Source organism: Cyrtonyx montezumae, unplaced genomic scaffold (genome assembly GCF_038088225.1).
Source record: "Cyrtonyx montezumae isolate F1298 unplaced genomic scaffold, pur_monq_1.0 scaffold_6, whole genome shotgun sequence".
NCBI lineage: Eukaryota > Metazoa > Chordata > Aves > Galliformes > Odontophoridae > Cyrtonyx > Cyrtonyx montezumae.
In genome coordinates, this window is record NW_027072067.1 from 8,149,073 (window position 1) to 8,170,281 (window position 21,209).

At 42.6% G+C, this 21,209-nt stretch overlaps 1 protein-coding gene across 1 annotated transcript; it reads left to right on the forward strand.

Annotated features, from left to right (window-relative positions):
* The first annotated feature begins 830 nt into the window (after positions 1-830).
* On the forward strand, positions 831-20,677 carry ACAD9 (acyl-CoA dehydrogenase family member 9). Its single transcript, XM_065749648.1, has 18 exons — positions 831-961; positions 2,154-2,247; positions 4,709-4,810; positions 5,711-5,817; positions 6,919-7,019; positions 8,694-8,772; positions 9,381-9,555; positions 10,130-10,203; positions 11,868-11,943; positions 12,630-12,700; positions 13,061-13,180; positions 14,027-14,155; positions 16,045-16,124; positions 16,594-16,723; positions 18,398-18,475; positions 19,155-19,283; positions 19,822-19,894; positions 20,333-20,677. The coding sequence occupies exons 1-18, from the start codon at positions 836-838 to the stop codon at positions 20,431-20,433; spliced, it is 1,845 nt and encodes a 614-aa protein (XP_065605720.1). The 5' UTR covers positions 831-835; the 3' UTR covers positions 20,434-20,677.
* The last annotated feature ends 532 nt before the right edge of the window (positions 20,678-21,209 follow it).

The following is a 21,209-nucleotide window of genomic DNA, read 5'->3' on the forward strand; positions in this document are numbered from 1 at the left end:
TTTTTTCTGCTGCTTTGCAACGGCCTAGCTTTGTTGTCACTGTTTGGATCACTTCTTCAGGCTGTCCTTCGCTGTGCTCTTCCTTTATCCTCCCTAGAGGGACATGAGCACGTTGTTATTCCATGCCATAGACCACCAAGTGCTGAACTCAGCTCAGTGTTTGGCACCCACACTTCTGGTTAGGCACTACTAATTGCTTTCCATCATCTAAAAGTAAAAGTTCAGGTGGGGATCAGAAGCTCAGGATTTGGTACGCGGTGTCCTGTGTCCTCACAGCTATGACAACGTGAAGGTGTTGCCGTCTTACGGAGAAGCAGGGTCTCTTTCTATCTGCAGGAAATTAAGACGTGTCCTTCTGTAACCTTTCCGATCTATCGCTGTGAAGGCCCTTAGCGAAGGCCTAGCTCCCTTACCTCACGTAAGGACACCTGGCTTCATGTAGAGGGCAGTGTTGGTGCAGTTATCGCATTTAACCCCACAAGGCGTTGGAGCGCGTGCTGCTCGTGGCTGCAGTTCGGTTGCAGCGGGGCGGCCGCTCCCCGGCCGAGCTGCGCCCGCTGCCCGCAGGCTGCCCGTGTCGGGTGCGGCATCCCGCGGCCGTGCGCGGGCTGTGGCTGCGTGCCGCCGCCTGCACGCCCGCACCAAAGCCGGGAGCTGCTGCGCTGGGGACGCAGAGGAGAGGCGGCCGTTAAAGGACGTGCCGGAGGGGCTTCCAACCCGCCATGTCCCCGCCCCACGTCACCGCGGCGCCGCCCCGCCAGTCACGTGCCCCGCCAGTCACGTGCCCCGCCGCAAGCCCGCGCTGTCCCGCCTTGCTGTGGCCGTCCGCGTCGCCATGAGCGGGCTCCTGGTACGCGCCCTGCGCGCCGCCCTGCCCGGCCCCGCCGCCGTCCGCCGTCTGCGTACCGCCGCGCCGCGTTCCGCGTACGCCAAGGAGCTCTTCCTGGGGGCGCTGCGCAAGGTGGGCGGTGAGCGGCTCCGGGGGGTGGGGGGACGCGTCCGTGTGTCGCGGCGGTCCCGTAGGGCCTCGCGGGGCTCCGTGCCCTCGGCCCGGGCGGTCCCGGGGAGCAGTCCCGCGTGGCTGTGCCCGCAGTGCCGCGTGTCAGCTCGGTGAGTGCCCGGGGCGGGCGCAGGGCTGCGTTGGAGCGGGCCGGGCCGGGCTTTGCGTTGAGCCGACGCGACGTGTCCGCTGGGATGGGCTGTGACGCTGTGCCGGCAGCGATGGTCAGGCCGCGTCCGTGCAGTGCCGCTTTGGTGCGCCCTTTGCCCCGCACTTTCAATGGAGCAATCACCTGAGCACTGCAGCATTTACCGGGGACACCTGGGGCGGCTCCAGCAGCGCCCGGCAGGATCCCGAGGGCCGTGAGGCGGCCGGGCCCAGGCCTGGCTCCTGCAGCCCCACAGCAGCTGCCAGCCCCGCCGGGACGGAGCGGGACAGATCCTCAGCTCGGTTTGCTGTGACGGGACAAGGGGAGATGGTTTCTAACTAAAGGAGGGGAAATTCAGATTGGATGTGAGGAAGAAGCTCTTTGCACTCCGGGTGGTGAGGCACAGGCGCGGGTTGCACGGAGGGGCAGCGGTGCTCTGTCCTGAGCTGCTGTCCCTGCTCGGCGCGGGCACCGGGACCAGCTGCTGTGAGGGGCCCTTCCGACGGTATTATAATGTTTCTGTGAGTCTGTGCATTAGTTGCTTGGAAATTTTTATTTATTCTGACCTACCAGGTCATAGCAATTCCAGTCTATGATCAGAGTGGTTATTTGAAAAATTCTGCATAAAAGAGCAGTGTGCAGCAGCACACCTCTAATCTGTGTGCCCACATGTAAAACACGGTAATACCGAGCAGACTCTGGTGTAAATGGAAACTGTTTTTTATCCCAAAGTGGGATTACGTTGACAAAGCTCATGGTTAACCAAGGATTTTTGTATCCTTAGAATTCTTGAAATGTCTTTGTTTTCTCCTCAGTGATATGCTTTGGTACGTAGCTTAGTCAAGTCCCATTCATTGCATCAGATAAAACTCCTGAACATTTTGTGCAGTTCTTCAAACGTGGCTTTTAGAGCCTGGTGTTTGGAAGATATATGTTCTTGAGATTTCATTTCAACTGAATCATGTGTTGTTTTTTTTTATTTTAAAACAACATCTGTTATTTTAGGAAGAAGTTTTCCCTTATCCTGAAATTACCAATGAAGAGCTGCAGGAGATCAACCAGTTTATAGGACCTGTAGAAAAATTCTTCAGTGAAGAAGGTATAGATATTAGTTTCTTACTTCTGTAAGTGATTACAAAGCAAATATAGCTGTAGCAGTTAAATAAGGTTATACTTTACATACATGAGTTACTTTGCATGTATATTTATAGTTGTGCAGTGCCGATGATATAGGCATGATAATTTATGGCTTCTTTGTATGGACTTACTTGGATGTCGATGAGAAGAGGTGAATCTTTAAAAAAATTAAAAGAACCAGAGGAGTTGAAAGGATTCAGAGGTAGAATCTAAAATTGTGCTTAGCTTGGCTGCACGTTGCCATTTACCACTTGATTCATTGTGGGCCGTTTGGGAAGCTTTTTACCTGTAGTACTGCACTAAAACTATTCTCTGCAAAATCCACTGTAGATATTCATAAATGGTAAGTCTGAGAAGCCATGAAAAACCAAAGGCTTTTATGTGTGCTCCAGTTGCCAGCACTGGAGGAGTAATTCTGTTTGGAAAAGTCACGCGTGCTGTATGCAGCCCAGGGAGAGCTGCAGGTGTTCCTTCTGTTGCTGCTGCCATAGATGAGCCAGTTATAGAACAGTTGTAGAAAATTGGTTTTTACAGACAGTGATCTCTGAGATAGTTAAACTGTCATCTGAGATTTCCTGCTGACAAAGATAGCAGTGTGGATTGCTGAGTGCTGCGGGAGTTTGAAGAGGCTGTAGTTGTCACAGGTGATGATTTATGAGATACAGGTAATTTTAGTAATAAGATTGCAGCATTGCTCACCATAAATTAATAATTTGCACAGATTACATGTTTAAATTCTTTGTTTTCTGGGGGAATAACACCCACTGAGTAAAAAAATTGTTATTTAAGAGAGAAATAGAATTATCAGATCATAAAGTCTGACTGGAAGTTGGGAATTGCTCATCTTTGTTTGCGTTCATGGCTGTTTCTTTTTACTTCTTGGGACAATTTGTGGGTGTGGGTCGGGCAGCAGCCATAGGCACTTGGAGAGACCTGGTCTGTGTGGTTGGCACTGCGTAACCAAAGCAGTTCATTTCAGCAGTCATTCTGAAGTGTGGCAGTCTGCAGTGCAGAGGTCTGAGTGGGTGGAATGGGGGAGAAAGAAACGACCACCCCATTCTTCCTAGAAGAGCCAGTGGCATGCCAGGGATGTGCATCTTATACAGCATAGCTTAAAACTGAGTGTGAAAAGAGCTCATCTCAAATGTCTTCCCTTTCTGAATAACTTCACTTAGATGAAGACCAGGATGCTTAGCTGCATACCCCTATTTTATTTCATATAGGAATACAGCGTCATTTAACCAGAGTGAATGGGAAGCTTCTTTAGGAGCACTCTGCTGCATTTGCAGAGTTACTTTCTTTTGAGTGCTCTGGAAAGATGGCTTACATTCCCTTTGCTGCAGCTGACACCCTGCAGCAGAATCACCTTGAATGTGTTTCTGTTATATTTTCACTGTTATCATACAGGACCACTGTGGTAATCCCCTAGGAACTTAAATACTTCATAAGAACAAGATTTGTGTAATTAACCCATTTCCCAACTAAGTACTCTTAAAAACAAGTCATGACTATGTTGTGGTGCAGGAAGAAACACCTTTTCCAGTCATGGAATGCACTAGAGTACACGTGCACAACCTGTGCATCAGAAACACTTGAGGTAATGAAACAAAAATGAGTTTTTTCCCACTTCTGAGTGCTTTCCTCGTATCTGTCCTGATGTGATTGTCATCAGTGTTCTTGGAGCTTCCAGTTGGTTCTGTGTTTTGGCTTTAATGGTGTGTAATAAGGTGAGGTAATCAAGTGCAGTGTTGGTTCCATGGTGGACTAGGTTCTTCTTAATGTTCCCAGCTCATTTCATGAGTAAATTCTGTGATTCCTGAAAACCAGGAAATAGCCCTTGTGAAAAGTGATTGCTCAAGTCAATTTGTAGCACATCTCTCCTTAAGGACAAATCCATCTTGAAATGCTTACTTTCTGGAAACAGTGTTGGACTTCTGGCTGCAGTGTGTAGGACTTAGCAGTGTCAGCAGCTTCCAAAGACTAGAAAGAGTTTTGCTGGGAGGAGGAGGACCGGTTGTGGCAGTGGGCTGAGGCTGTTAGTCTTAGAGAAGCCGGCTTATGGATTGAGATTTCCAGCCAGGAAGGCAAACAGGATGATTTGTAAGACTGGGCTAAACCTAGAAAAAATAACTCTTGCAACATTAGGGGTGAGATGTACCTAGGCATGTGGTGCAACAGCACAATATTACTAAAGCTGCTTCAGAAATCAAAGGGTAATTAGAGCAGGGTGAGGCGTGCTGCTCCCGCAGCCTGTTTTCCGTAGGCTATTTCAGTTCATCTCAAGCTTGTATTTAGGCCAAAGGGCACAGTGCTGGTGACTCATGGACACAGTTACCTTTGCTCTGATTTGAGAGCACTATGATCTCAGGTTTTTCTGTGCTGAAAATCAAGGTTTTAAATTATTATACCATTTGTATTTGTAGTGGACTCCAAGAAGATTGATCAAGATGCAAAAATCCCACCTGAAACTTTAAAAGGACTGAGAGATCTGGGTCTCTTTGGCATGCAGATTCCAGAGGAATATGGTAAGTGATCAAAAAGAATAACCCAATGATCCATGGTAGGATACGTTTGGGTCTCACACACTGTCTGTAACATGTAAGTCGTTGACTGCCCAGGTAATGAAGGGGTGTGGGCATCAGTGGGGTGCTGTGCACACTTGTTGGGTTAGGTTACTCAATGTAGAAGGTATGCATTCCCCCTGGCACAGCCTTTTCCTTTTTGTTTGAATTTTGGTCGCAGTGGAGTAGCTCGACGTTCTGTGGGATTTGCAGTAATAGCTGATGTTTCTAAAATTACACCAGGTACAGACAGCAGTGTCTCATGGCACAGATCTGTCAGCGCTGTCCTTCACAGATGGGGATGTTTGTCCACACAGAGTTCTAGCAGTGTAGTGCCTCGTGATTCAAGCATAGCTCTTGTGCAGAACAGTGCTGAACAAAAACCTTATGGGGAAGGGGTCTCCAGAGCAGCAGTGTGCTGCTGCTGCTCCCCCTGCTGCTGCTGCTCAGCTGTGCCAGGCTTCCTTGTCTGCTGCTGTGAGGTCACTAAAGTCACTTTACCCTGAATGCACGGAAATTTAGAATTGAGACATTTTTACAGCAAATCTTTTACCATTTTCACAGGGGTAGTGTTTAAACAAGCTGGTCCTACCATTTGGTGGATTATGCTGTGTTTGCTCTGTGTGCCTGGACACAGAGCTGCTTTTTTGAATAGAACTGAATTCAGCAAACACGTTTAAAAGTGTTTGTTTATTTTTGTAATGGGTTCTTCTGTCACAACTGCAGCAGTGTGGCAGTTATTTGTGCTCCCCAGCAAACGGTGTTATTTTAATGTTTCCATATTTGGAAGGGAATTTTTCAGTGGGAGTGTGTGAGTTAAATTCTAAGGTATCTGCTTGGAATGAAGGTCAGTGTTTGTTCCAGGTGGGCTCGGCCTGTCCAACACCATGTATGCACGGCTGGGAGAGATCATCTCTTTGGACGGATCCATTGCAGTCACCCTGGCAGCTCATCAGGCCATTGGGCTGAAGGTAATGGGCTTTTATGTGGGTAGTTCTGTGTGCCCTGCATAGGAAAGGTGAGAGGACGTTTGTGTAAGTGTGGGCTGTGAGTGTCCTGAGTGTCATCAAATACGAATTAAACAATCCCAAGTTCTGTTAAAAAGAAAAAAAATACTGAAAACAATGAAATACCGGTAGAGCTAAAATTGTTGGAGGGTGGCCCAGTTGTGCAGAGAATTCAGAATTCCCATTGAATGAGGATGTGTATTATGGGCAGTAAGTGGAGAAAACCTGCTTTGAGGAGGTCAGTGTGAATTTCAAACTAATTTTTTTCTAGTTTCCAGCGGCTTTTATGATGGATGGGTGGCAGTATTCTGAAGCTTAAAGTAGCAAGAGGTCTTTATAATATCAAAAAATTCTTCCAGGAGTTGAGCAGATGAAAAATGAGTGCGTGTTCCTCACCTTACTTAGAGTGCCCCCATCCACAGAGAGCTGCCCGGGTCTGCAGAGCAGTCTGTGAGAGTGCAGTGTCACGTGGTGCTGCTCTTTCTCCTGCTTTGACCAGTTTGGGTCAGTTGACATTAATCCTTCCTGATTTGCTGGGTACCGGTATCCTACCTGCTTAATCCTAAGGAATCCCCTGCACTGAAAACAAATACAACTCTCTATGATAAGAAACAATTAAAAGGAGGCTTTTTCAGGGTGCAGTGAAATAACATAGAAGTAAATCTTGTTCAGTTAGGAGCTTTTAGAATTGATGCTTTTTAATTTACTTTTTAAATAAAATTATAAAGAATGTAATGGAAGTATGATAACTTATGAAGGGAGGACTGCCTTCATGCCTTTCAGAGCAGCAATTCATCTTCACTTACAGCATAAGTATCCAGAAACCTCCCTGAGAAGGCAGCCTCAGCAGTCAGCCTCTTCCTGAGGCCTCCTAACATCTGTTACTGCAGCATCTTTTAGCATTAGATCAGTAATAACGTCCACTGTTCATTAAACTTTTTTACTATTGCTGCCTTATGCCATATAATTTGCTCATTAAGATTCCTGAAGTTGGCAAAGTTTGTCAGCTTCAGTTCTGCTCACACAGTTTGATGCTGAAAAGTTTTCTCCTAATTCTTTGTACAGGGAATCCTGATTGCTGGCACTGATGCGCAGAAAGCCAAGTACCTGCCCAAGCTGGCATCTGGGGAGCACATTGCAGCTTTTTGTCTCACCGAGCCTGGAAGGTGGGTGGTGTTCTTGTAACTACAAAAGCTTCAGAAAGCACTGGAGCACCAAAATTACACTTTTTCTACTGTCTGATTGCTTTGTCACTGTATGAAATCTGCTAATTTGTGCCTGTTGTCTCAATATGCATGTCAGTATCTGTTCTTAGAACCTTATGTCTTTTCCCTCTCGTGCTGCTTACTGCAGCTTTCAGGAAATCTGTATCCCGTGTTTGATGTTAGCTGCATTCATGCCCTCTGTTGTTCCCAGCTCAGCGCTTCAGTGCTGTGACTTTCAGTTCTTTTTCAAAACTACAAAAGCCTGCACCAGTATTGAAGATGCTACCAAAATTAATACAAAGAATTTTTGGTCTACTTTTAGAGTTTAGAAAAGGGATCTTTGTAGCAGCAATTTCTTTTCAAAGCTGAGGATGTATTTGAGTTTACTCCTTGATAAATTCTGTCGGAGCACAAGAGGCAGCTTTCTTCAGGTCGTGCAGGCAGGTGGTTTGCCGTGCGGTGGCTGATGGAGAGCACAGAGAGTTGAACATTGAAGGTGATCCTCGCTTACCTGTACAGAGCAGTAGTTTCAAACTGCCTTTTCTGAAGCCTTGTCTGCTAGGACATCTTGCAGTGACCTTGTGATTCACTTGCTGATTTTCATGCTGTTGTGATAGAGAACTCTTCCATGAGCAGTGCTGACTTTTACTCAGCTGTATGCCCGGTTTTCACCCTCTAAAAACTTGTTTGCAGGCAGAATATACACTAGTAATGTTTAAGCTTTTAACAAAGAAATCTGTGCAAGGGACTTCGAGGTAACGTGCAGGAAGAGAACGAGGGCTGGCTTTGTTCTGGGAGTCCCCTGATGTCTTTATTTAGCCCAGTATTACTCATGAAGATTGCTAGTCTCAGTTACTGCACCTTCAGTCTCTGGGTACTGCACTGTAGCACACTGAAGCAATCATTTTTACAGCTGAATTTTGGAACTGTGATCCTATTAAAGCATCAGCTGAGATCTTGGTGTTCCAGGAACTGTCTACAGCTCAAAGCCCAAAGTGAGACACAGTTGTGTTTGAATTTTTTTCAAGGGGGAAATGACGTGCTTCACACAGCTGTGTAATAAGGGGGTGACTGAAGAGAGTGCTTGAACTTTGAATCACAGAACAGCGTTTCTCAATGTCTTTGTTGTAATTGACTGCAATTTTACTCCTGTAGAAAGAAAGCACGTGAAGTGCCCAAATGCTCATTTTTGAGTCCTGTCACATGTTCATCTGTTTTTCATTTCTGCTGAGCCTTTTTTCCCTTAGGATATCCAACTGGGGTGTGAATTCTTGAGGAATAACAGATGTTGTAAACTTGTGTATGTTTCTGGATAACAGATGCAGAGTATGATCGAATAGCTCCTAGTGCAGCCCAGCAAAGGTGCTGACGTGGCATTCTGATGCCTTGGTCCGCTGATAAGGTCGTTAACACACGTTAATCAGCAGAAATGTCCCCCTCGGGGTAACTGAAGTAAAATTCATCAGTGCTTTCAAGTGTAGGAAGGTTCTTTGCTATTTAAAAATGAAAATTGACATAGTACAATTTCATAAATTATGAACTTTTAAAGGATGGGAAGGGGGGGGGGGGGGGCAAAAGAAAAAGTAGTTCTGTTTTCTAAAGCAGTTTTATACAAACAACTTGTTTTACTTTTAGTGGAAGTGATGCTGCGTCCATCCAGACAAGAGCAACCCTCAGTGAGGATGGGAAGCACTTCTTATTGAACGGCTCCAAGGTATCTGCTCACAGACTGGACATATGTTTTTTGCTAAAAGCTTATAGAAAGCACTCCTGTCTTTCACATCACTGTCATTTGTTTTACCATGCAAGATTTTAGTAAGATTCAGTGCATTAGAAATTGAATTGCTTGGACCATTCCAGAACTGGCAGAATACACTCTTGGAAGGTACACAGTTACTGGATTCAACAGTATCTGATGCTTTTGATTGGTAGCTTTTGGTATGTTTATCTGTGATGTGACACCACCTGTGGAGGTCATAAATATGTGGCCATATGCACAGTACTTTTATCAAAGGTAGAATTGTGCATAGTGTGTCTGGAGTCAGTATTGCAAGAGGCTGTACAAGCTTTTGGGAAAATACACTGTTTAATTCAAATCTATATTACAAATTATTTTTATAGTTGCTCCAAACTTACCACACTCTGATCAACTTTCCTTGGAAACAGGTTCACAAGAGGCAAGATCAGCAGCAGAATACTCATTAGATTTTAAGGGAAGAAACAAATTTTTATTGCTCCATTCTTTGCTGACATCTGTACAAAATAATTAAGAACAGTGGTAAGAAATTCCAAATGAATACATTTCTCTCCTCTCTCAAACAGGTGTGGATATCCAACGGTGGCCTTGCTAGTATTTTCACAGTGTTTGCTAGGACAGAGGTTGTTGATAAGGACGGACAAGTGAAAGACAAAATTACTGCTTTCATTGTGGAGCGTGATTTTGGTGGAGTCACACATGGGAAACCTGAGGATAAGTTAGGCATTCGAGGCTCCAATAGTAAGAACCTTTTAAAATTGTTAACAGAAATTGTTTTAATACTTCTATTTGTTCAGATCATCTAATTTCAAAGGCAAATCAATATCAGTGTAGGTTTCATGTTTCATTACCTATCTTTTCTTCTGAGCTCTTCTTGTGCAGGCTCTGAAATAAGAAATGCATGTTGTACAGTTCTTTTCTGCACGCCTGAAGCTGCACTTCCATGCAGTGAAATAACTCAGAAGATTCAGTATCCAGGCAACTTTAATCTAGGGGTACATTTTCATAGGTTTTTCTTCAACTTACTGATGGTTGCACGTTTTCACAGTCTATCATTTGGGCTCTACTGTGGTATCAGTGTCATAGAGTCAAAACGATGGTTCTGTAATTTGTGTACATTAATTTGGAGTATTCTACATCAGTGGTTTATGTCAGCTACAGTCATTTCCCAGATTCAAGCTCCTGTGGCAAAATCTTGTAATCTGTCACTCACAGTACATTAGGAAAACTCTTTGTTACAAAAGTCAGTTATGTTCTGACAGTCTTACACACATTTCTGCATTATAATTCAACAGTTATTAACTCTGTGTTTCAGCCTGTGAAGTGCATTTTGAAAACACTAAAGTGCCTATAGAGAACGTAATTGGAGAAGTAGGAGGAGGATTTAAGGTAAGCAGGAACCAGCAGGAACAATTTTTTAAAGTCTGAAAGATTTATTCTTACTTTCTAAACTGTATTACAGTTACTTTATTGGTAGTCTCAGCACTCCCAAACTGAAGAAGCGAGTTCTCACTTCAGCTGATGTGCTTGGTGGGCTCACCAGGGCAGTGCATGGGCACACCATAAGCTCTGATCTTTGTCTCTTTGTAATGTCATAGAGCAGGTTCTGCTTTTGTTTGGCTTTTTTTTTTTAGCATAGGGAACGCACTGCTCTCTTCTGAAAAGGGAGGAACTTTTAATGGAACTTAAAAACTAAGCTGTGTTCTTTTTCTGCAGCCAGAGTTGAGATGTAGAAAAGGAAAGAGAGAAATGAGCACAACAGGAAATAGTTCATGGGAAGTCCATCCAGACTGTCTCTGGGGCTACAGGGAATGGCCGTGGTTTCCCAGGACCAGATTGTATAGCACGAGGTGCTGGGAACACACTGCTGTCGTGGGCACAGCTTCTCTTCATTGCATCTGAGTGACGTACCCTGCAAGGACAGTATGGATCACTTTCTATGTCGATGTGTAGGTTTGCAAAACTGGTCCTCGTGAGTGTTCTTACTGCTCCAGTAGCAGGCAGCTCCAGATCTAAATAGAACCATTTCCTCTAATGTGGTTAACATGAGAAAATGCAAGTTTCACAGTTTTTTTTTCTTCAGATAATTACCACAATTGAAAGGGTAGGAACAGTGGCTTTTTGCTAAGCTTCTTAACAGTGTTTGTCTTTGAACTGAGTCAAGTAAGAGAAACTTATGTTTATCTTAAATAACAATAATACTACAACATCTTCATACAGTGTGGATCTGTATTTCATTTCTGCACTTCTCATTCCCTTTTCTTGTATGTTGCTGTAAGACTCAGCAGAGTTTTGACAAGTGAGTTGGTGTTTGAGACAGGCACGTGTTCCCTACGTGTACTTGGAATGAACACCTTACCTCACCAGCACTCTGCCTCCTGTAGGTACGAGGTCTTTAGTTTTGCTTCAGGATGACTATGTGAAAAGAATGAGTACATTTTCACAGCTTTTCGTGGCTGGGTGTTACGGTCTGCCCAAGAGTAAGTCTAAGTAAGACTGCTGGATAGAGAGTGAAAATTTAAAAGAAAAATGGAATTGCTCTTTGTGCTTCTAACTAGAGCTCCTGCCCTGCTTCTGTGTAGTGGCAGAGACAAGCTGCAGCATCAGTGTAAACGTGTGCACCTTTTTCCTGTGCAGTACAGAACAGAGATGTTCTCTGTGTCTGGGGGCTTTGTTTCTGGGCTGTTTCCTTCAGCTCAGCCCTCTGAAATTCAATACCTTTTTGTGTCCATTTTTCAATAGAGAAATTACTGAATTATTACTGAATTATTATTATTATTATTACTGAATAATGAGTAACTGATCGTCAGTATCAGAAAAGTATTTCATGTATGAGATCAGCAGTGTTATGCTGTCTGAAATGCCTGGTTTTAAAGCACTTCAGAGATGCTCAGTGCTGCACTGAGCACCCAACTTGAGGGACTGGTCCTGCAGCTATGAAGTGTACAGTGGTGATGAATGAAATCCAAGAAGCACTGAAAACATGAAGCCAGAGAGCAGTAAAAGGTTTTCACCTAAAAAAAAAAAAAAAAAGGCTTTTTTTTTCCCCTCAGGTTGCCATGAATATTCTGAACAGTGGAAGATTCAGCATGGGCAGTGCATCTGCTGGAGTGATTAAAAAATTGATAGGTGGGTGAATCAGGTGTTCCCAACTACTGGATGCCATGGGAAAAAATCTGATCTGTGTGGAGTATAAAACAGTAGTGACGTTCTGATCAAGACTACTGTTGCTGTACTGAATTAGCACTGTCAGTCATAACATACTTTGACAGCTTTAAAACATGAATTTTGTTTAAATTTTGACTAAAAATTTATACAGCACTGAAGGTGTTTCAGTTCAGTGGGAATCTATTGCCTCTGTTGCAGTTATTCTGAGGTACAGAATTCTTACTAACACAGTAGCATATATCCTATTGCTTTTAGATGGTACGGCCTCCTTCAAATTTCAGTCATGTTCAAAGCTTACATGCACTAACGAGTACTGAAATTGGCTTCTACCAATAGTTACCCAAGATACTAATGGGCATCTCTCAAAAAAGTAATTAATCATTACCAAAATGAGCTTCCTGTGAGTGTACAGGTACAGCTGGTTCTTGTTTGAAGCCTTTGGCACAGGATTCCCAGCCTCAGTCACACGGTCATTCTGAGGGCTTTTGCAGCGTGCAGAAGCTGCTGTTGCTGAAGCAGTGGGGACTGATCAGTCAATAGAAGAACACTGTTTCCATGCAGCAGGAAATACATCGCAGCAATAACAGTTGTGCTGTTCTGAGACGATTGTTGTAGATTGTTGTATGGTTCTTTGTTTCTTTTTTAAGAAATGACAGCGGAGTATGCTTGTACCAGGAAACAGTTCAATAAGAAACTGAGCCAGTTTGGATTAATTCAGGTAATTAAAAAAAAATGGAAACCCTCCATCTCTGTGCTTTGCTTTGCTTAAGTGCTACGACACAGACTGTGCTGAGCTTCTTCAGAGTGTACCAGATTAGAAAGCATGCAAGAGGTGTTTTGTGGAAATTCAGTGCAGGCTTCTGGTACGCTGATCTTCCACGTGATTTTACGTGACTAACAAATGGAGCAAGTATGTAAGATTTTTCAGGAGTGCTTTGCAGTCGTACTTTTATTAAATATTATTTAAGAACACATTAAAACATAGGGAAATGGTTGAAACTCTTCAGTTTCAGTATTGTTGCAAACTTAGCTGTGGTGTTTTGCATCAGCTGTGACTCCTTTCATTTCTGTCTGACAGGAGAAGTTTTGTTTTATGGCTGTGAAAGCGTACGTAATGGAGAGCATGGCTTACCTCACTGCAGGGATGATGGACAGGCCTGGCTTTCCAGACTGCTCTGTGGAGGCAGCCATGGTCAAGGTAATTAATCCTCCTGAAAGACTTGCCTACCACGCTAAGCTAGTATAGGCAAACACCATTTACATTCTTCAGCCTGCATTACACATTGTGCAGAGGCTCAGGTGTTGCTTTTTGATGTACATAAAAATTTTCAGCTAAATTTAAAAATTAATGTATGGAAAACAGAGAAGTCTTTTTACAGATTACCTCAGATTCCTGCCTGTATCCATGCACAGAGGAAAGACTGCATGTAGCACATCTGGAATATTGAGGTCCTCTTGAATTCTCTTTCTGTGCAGTTTCACACACACACACACCAAAATGCTCAAGTTCCATTTCCAACTGCAGACCTTAGTGAGCTGCTCTCCTGGCTTGAACACAAGAAGCAGTTGCAGAATTCATACTCGGTGAGAGCCATGCCCTCTCTGAAGGAGTGTGACTTGGTGAGGCAGCATCCAGGCCTGGGGCGGATGCGGGTGGCTGGCAGTGCCAGGGGCTCAGCAGTGTAAGCCCCTGCTGGTCCCTGACGGTGTGGTCTGTTCAGAAGAACCCATGTTCCTTGAACTGGGCCACTGTGAAGTGCTAGGAAACACAAGCTCTGTTCTTTCAGCTTGTGGCTCTGACCCTCGTGGAAACATTGCCTTACTGAGACATTTCTGTGGAATGCAGATACAGGAGTAATTTTTAATCTTGACGCCCTGAGGCACATGAACATTATATCAGGAAAACTTTACATGGGACTACTGTGAAAGCACTACAAAATATTACAGTAGTGACACAGTTTTATTAACTCGCAGTATAGTAACAAAGCCACGGCATCTGTTGATTCTGTGTGCGCCATGGTGACTGAGTGCTGTTCAATGGCAGGTGTTCAGTTCTGAAGGGTTGTGGGCTTGTGTAAGTGAAGCTCTGCAGATTCTTGGAGGTCTGGGCTACATGAAGGACTACCCCTATGAACGCTATCTCCGAGATTCCAGGATTCTGCTCATTTTTGAGGCAAGTATGAATCTACTGTTGGTTTTACCAGAAACTGACAAAAACACTCTGTAAGCCTGAGGTGAAACAAATCCAGCACAGTGCTCATTTAAATAGGCTTTGTCTGGTTAGCTGTGATGTCTGTCATAGTTGGAATAAGCCTGAGAACTAATCTTGTTTTCTTCAGTGATATAGGTAGTATTTTCCTATTGTAAACTTGGAGGTGATGGATTTTATAGATTAACCACAAAGTGTGAGCTCGATAGGAACTGACTCTAGCTTTGCCTTTGAAAAAACATATATCCTGGGTACTGTAATACACTGTTTCTTTCCTCTTAAATATTGAGAAATGTTCTGAATGTTTTGGACAAAACATGTATCTGTTTTAAATGCTCTATCATGGGAGTGAAGGCCCAGTTCGTGCTTTGGGGCTGTTGTAATTTTGAATGTGTTGGGGAATTCTGAATTGTTAAGATAACAGTTTAACATAGAAGTTCAGAACTATTTCAGCTGACAAATGAAAATCAGTTTATGTTCAGCAAATAGTAGTAAAGGCATGAATCGTGGTGAAATCATACATAAGCTTAAGCAAGACAGAATGAAAGTGGTTCTCACTCAGCATACTTTCCAGGCATTGTGCTGCTTTTACTCTCATTTATCTAACAGTGCAGTAGGATTTGCTAAGAAACAACGGTCAGTTATTTTTACACAACTTCTCTAATAGGATTTTCTGATTCTTGCATCTAAGCTGCTCTGTTCTGAGATCGTGCAGCTTTTCCTCTGTGTGCTGCTCAGCAGCAAAGCAGAGAAGCTCACAGGATTCGTTTAGAAGTTTCACCATGCTGATGTGCATTTATTTCTAAAAGAAATGTTAGCTGTGAAGTTTGTTCTCTACTGTTTCCAAATTGGATATCATCTGTATGTGTGATTTGCTTGAATTTTTCTTGGGGAGACCATTTAGAGCTCAGTGTTTGTGTCCTGTTGTCAGGACAGCACAGGTCTCAGCTGGAAGTTGCTGCAAGCAGAAACACTCCAACAGGAGTTCCACTCAGCCCTGCCCCCGCTGGCTGTGTGTCTCACATAACTAGGAGGAGTCGATTCCAGTACTAAGGAGCACAAACTGCCAGCAAATAACATCAGCCTCCTCCATTGGGCTGGCTGTAGGAAATCTTGTTTCAAAACAAAAAACACAGTCCTGTAATTCAGTCCATTTTCTCACTAATGTTAACAGTTGGTGAAGTTGATTTCCAGCCATCTGTGCTAAGACAATCAATCTTACAATGGATTCCTGGACATCACATTTGTATGGGCTCATAATCTCCATTTCCTGATGTGCTTTTGCTTTCCAAAGGGGCGTAATGAACACTTTTACAACTACTGGAATATCCCTTTACTGGGACCATACAGGTGCATTTAGCCAGGTTTCTTTTCAGCTCTCTTAATATGCACAGCTAATAATGAAAAACACTTCTTCACAGCCAGACGAAGTCAGAATTTTATCACTGAGCTAAAGCAGGGTGGATGAGGAGCGGTCTTTTAAAGCTGAAGCAGTGGAAGGTCAGAAAGGAAAGATCAGCTAGGAGACCTGATCAGAAATACCTGTTATATTGTGCAGCTTATGTAAGTAAGTAGTTGAGGAAGGAACCTCTCTTCAAAAGCAGACACATACTTACAAAAACAAAAACATTCAGCTACACGTGATGGTCAGCTTTGGTGTTCTGTGGACCTCTCAGAGCAGTTGTATCTTACAGGTACAGGTGCATTTAGAATAGTCCCAGGAGAAGCAGAGTGTCGGTTACGAAGACGATGAAAGTATTGAAACAAAAAAATACATAAGATGCCACGTCTCGATTTTTGGGATACTAAAAGCACTTTGCATGTGACACTGACTTCACTATGTTCTTTTACAGGGAACAAATGAAATTCTGCGAATGTACATTGCTTTGACGGGTATGCAACATGCAGGCAAAATCTTAACTGACAAAATTAAGTACGTTCTTATTTATTGCTGGCAGTTTTTTAATAAACAGAGTGGTAATTTTAACTACGTGGAAGGGGGAAATGGTTGGAAAAAACTGCATTTCTGAATATATTGCCTGAAAGGCACTTCAGTGCAGAGGGGTCTTTTTTTTTTTTCAGTTGGCCATGTTAGACATATTTAGCAGCCTTGGCTGATTGTACCTTACTGTGTATTTCCAGCACGTGCAGAATTCTAAACCTTCTGGGCAGGACATCTCCAGCATACATGCTGTGTGCATGCCCTGCTGTCTCTGCTGTTTGTTGTATTTACACGAGGAGTGGAGTGAATGCTTCTGAGGCTGTATGGTTCTCTGGGCTTCACAGTAAAATGGAGCAAATGACTGAAACACCACAGATCTCTTGATAACGCATTTATCCTGAAACTTCCCTTGCAAACCAGCAAATGGATTTCAGCAGCTGTTTCTTACTCAACATTTTAGAGAAATCAAGAAAGGAAATGTAGGAGTGGCACTGCAGGAGTTTGCAAACAAATTACGGGACTCAATGGGCAGAAAAGTGGATTATGGGATAATGGAAGAACGTGGTGGACTGGTGCATCCCAGCCTCCAGGTGAGAGCCAGGCACTGCTCTTTGATGTCTGATTCCCTTCGAGGTTTGTCACAACTGTGTGTTTATGCAGAACGAGGTGTGATTACGAATGGGGAGATGCACAGATCTAAGCAGATGTTTGTATTGTTTCAGGGGTAAGGCCCAATGTTACAACTCTGTACTTACAACAAATCCAGGTTTATATCAATTTTAAGTGATTTCTACAAACTGCCCTGTGCAATATGCTGTTATGTAACACATTACTTTCCTGCTTAATGGTAACGGTTGAAAGTAAGAATTGGGGTGAGCTGTGTATACACTTGCTTAATTGCTGAATTCTTAGGCCCAAGAAAAGAAAAAAAGGGTATTTTTTGTTTTGTTTTTAAGGTTTTAGTAGGGATTAGTTAAGTTCTTCCTGTGATTAGTTAAGTTCTTCCTGTGGTGTATTTTAGTGATCTGAGGAACTGTAATGAAATGGTTTTTTGTCAGCATACATGCTGCTAGGTCAGCTGTTCCAGGCACACAGGTAAGAGGATTTGCTGATGCTGTGCTGTGCACATGGCACCACTTCTTTTACCTCAGGTAAATACACCATGTCCTGCAGTGCCACCAGCGTACGTAGGTGCATTTCATAACAGCACTGATGCTGTCCTGCATCAGGTGCTAGTTGAGAACAGTGCTGGTACCTCCAACACAGAGACCAAAGCCAGTCATAATCCAGCAATTAATTACTTGTATTCAGGAATTGTTAAAGGCCAAATGTGACACTGGAAATCCTTCTACCTGGGTTTGAGCACATTCTACTGACTTCTAGGCTTTTTGCAGCATGTAAGATATGAATCTTGTTTGTTGTGCAGAAGCTGCATAGGAATTCTCAAACTATTATTTCTGTAAGCATAAAGGTGACGATACTGGAAAGTTAGAGAAGTAAAATCAGAACTTTTTAATGCATATCTTACAGCTGAAGGAATGTGCTTTAACTGAGTACTAAGAACACAGTAGTTGGCAAGAGAGCAATGTAACCATACTTGGGTTTCAAGATAAAAGGAATGCAACTAAGCAGTGGTTTTCCACTGAAAAAAGACTTGGTGATTTATAATCTCATTCCTTTTAGGTACAAAGGCAAAGTCTCTATCCTTTCTAGCTGGGGAAACATAAAATGGTGAATGATTGTCATAAAAGGGAGTTGTATTTATTGAAGTTGGTAAGCAAATTTAGCAGCTAACTGAAATTCCATGTTAGGTGAAAGGGGTTCTCTGTTGTGATGGGGCACACACATCTCGGGGTTTTTTTGGGGAGCTGCCTGTTAATTGTTCAGTTTGGTATACAGTGTTACTTCATTGTGATTCCCTCAGAACCAGTGGTTGACCTCTTAGGGTGTTCCACTAAACTTCAGTCTTGGCTAAGTTTAAAAAAAAAAACAACTGAGTTTTGTGCTGTGTTTGAAAATTGTAATTTGATTTCTGCCTAATGACTGGAACTGGTGGCCTCCCTCAGAGAGAAGTGCCTTTCCTGCAGCACGTATCCTCAGCCATTCGGGTTCATTGGCAACAGAGTGGCATGCCGTTTGCAGCATGCTGGTTATCTAAACCTCACACATCTGCTAGGGACTTTTGCTGTAGGTTTTTACCTTAGGAGACTGTTCAGATTGTTTAAATGTACCGAATGTTTTATGTATTTTGTTCTATTTTTTAGGACAGTGGCAAGAAACTTGAGGAAAATGTTTATTATTTCGGCACTACAGTGAGAGGCCTGCTCAGCAGGTTTGGCAAGGTAACAGTCTTATCTTCCTGCTGTGTTTTTTCTCATTGAGCTTTTCCTCAACTACACTGGCCTCACTGAACTCTAGAGTAGACTGTATATGTCAAGAGCCAGGATTTCCTTTGCACATCTGAGCTCTATTGACTGAGAAAATGTACTCCATCTCTATGCTAACTTATAAGCAAAAGTTGGTTGTTTGCTATTAAAAAAAGAAAATCTTGTCACTGTGATGAGGTTAGTTATTAGGAATACAAGGATGTTAGCAGTAGACCCATCCTTGTATTCCTATAAGCACAAATTGTCAGGCACTGGAACCCATTTCCTATATGGAGAGCTGTAGCAGCATGCTTTCTGTTATTCATTCATATTCTACAGCTGCAGAGCAGCTTAGCTAAAATAGGAGAAACTGAACTTAGGATAGCCTAGATTTATTAGAGTTTTGAAAATGCTTATCAGTGTAAAGAAACAGGTGGGGTTTTTTTAGGGTGTAGATACAGTGTTTTTTTGGTGCTTGAATTTCTGTGATATAGCATTTACCATAGGAGTTTCTGGCTGTAACCAGAAAGTCTGGAAAAGGGGAAGCATATTTAATCCAAAACTTACTTACTCTAAGTATGAACATAAATACAAATTAAGCATGGGAAAAAATAATTTGATTGAAGTTTATATAACCTGATAATTTTTATTCTAGACAATAGTGGACGAACAGTTGGTTCTGAAGAGAGTGGCAGATATAGTTATTAATTTGTATGCAATGACAGCAGCTATTTCCAGAGCGAGTCGCTCCATCAGCATTGGCCTAAGAAATCACGACCATGAAGTAAGTGTGCTGCAGTATAGTCACAGACATCTAGCACCTGCACTCTGTGGATCATACTCTCTAACACATCAGTGTCTAGAACCATTCTGCCTAGTTGCATGTTTGGTAAGATGCACTATGCTTAGACTTTTCCCTGAGATGTTCACCTAGATAACTTGCACAAGTCTCTAACAAGCTGCTGCTTCCTTCATGTAGGAGATGAGAGAGTAGCTCAGTTAAGCTACATAAAAAATGTTTTTTGCTACAATTAATTGAGACAAATCTAAACTGATGAAATCGGGTGGTCTTGAGATTTCATATTCTGAATTCACTACTGCAAATGTCTTCTAGTCAGGATCTGGTGAGGGGGTCATCCCAATGCTGTGGGAAATGAAATAACTAAGCTTGCAGCATACGTTGCTCTCACAGAGCTCCCTATCTAAGATACAAAATATATCTAAGATACAAAATACACACTCAGAAGCTTAAACCAATGTTTTTTTACTATATTGTTTTGTTTATGAAATTAAGTTACTTGTTTTTAATATTCTTTTTGCAGGTGCTTCTTACTAATATCTTCTGCAGAGAAGCATATTTCAAGAATAATTATGCTATAGCTCAACTGCAAAAACGTAAGTGCTAGAAAATCAGTTCAGAGATTGTGGAAGCCACTCAGTAGAAAAAACTTAAGTGGGTATTTTTTATATGACCAAAGGAACAGTTCTGCTCTGCCTTTACTTAAGATGAGGAACAGAACTCGTGAGGCAATAGTCTTTACTCTTAGATGAATCAAATTTTGAGATAAATAGACTTTTTTCAGCTGTGGGGAAGAATATAAAATTTGTCAGTAACAAATAATGCCTGTGAGAAAATATGAGGTAACAATTGGGTATTTGACTTACTCATACCCAGTTGGTTAGTATTTAGATGTGCTCTGTCAGTTATTCAGTCAACAGTTATTAGCATCTTTCTAGATGTTTCCTACCACTGAACCTTAGATACTTGAATTTGTATTCTGAAATCCTTCCTGAAAGAAACGGAGAAAAGCTTTTCCTTTTGCTTTTCCATAGATGCAGATGAAAATCTGGATGACTTTATTAAAAAGGCTGCAAATCAGGTGCTGGAAAAGAGAACTTACATCTGTTCACACCCACTGGACAGGACGTTCTAAATACTTCACTGTCAGCTAATATTGGTGAATGTAACATGAACAGCAACTTTTTCTGCAGTTTGGGTATCTGTCACCTTAAAAATAACTATTTAATGAGTTTACAAAATGTAATTAGCTGTATCTGTGTAAAATAGAACTTAAACCAACTTCTTATCAAGAAGAAATTAACGTAAACCTGAAGTTATATTTTTAGACAGACTGTTTTCTTTTGATTCCAAATAAAACCAGTTAAGATTCAGACTAAGTTATGTTTTCCCAGGAAGAGAATGTGGTTCTTTAAGCTTAAATCCATATTCACGTACCTTTAGAGAAGCACTGAAGACTGGACGGATCAGGACCCTTTAGTTCAGAAGGGACCTCAGCAGGTCATCTTGTTCAAAGCACCGTGCTCCAGCCCCATTGATGTCAGGGACAACAGATTTTTCACAAACATCAGCTTAAATGACAATTGACACGTTTTTCTCCTGCTCCCTTGGTAACCCCCAGTATAATTTAGTTGCCCCTCAGCTCAGCACTTCAGTTCTGGTCTGTGACACGTTCCCTGCTCTTCACTGAGTTACCTGTGTCAAGAATATCATTCTGGAGAGGGTCTTCCCATTGCATGCAGGTAGGTGTGTGTCTGCTTGCTGCTTGGTCACTCTTGTTAATTGATTGTTTATAGCAAAGCAAACTGGAATGATAAAGTACTCTAAGATTAAACTGCATCTCTTTAATCCACAAGTTTGTGGCAACGCCATTATTTTAAGAGGTATATTAAGAGGTTTACTAAGTGATAC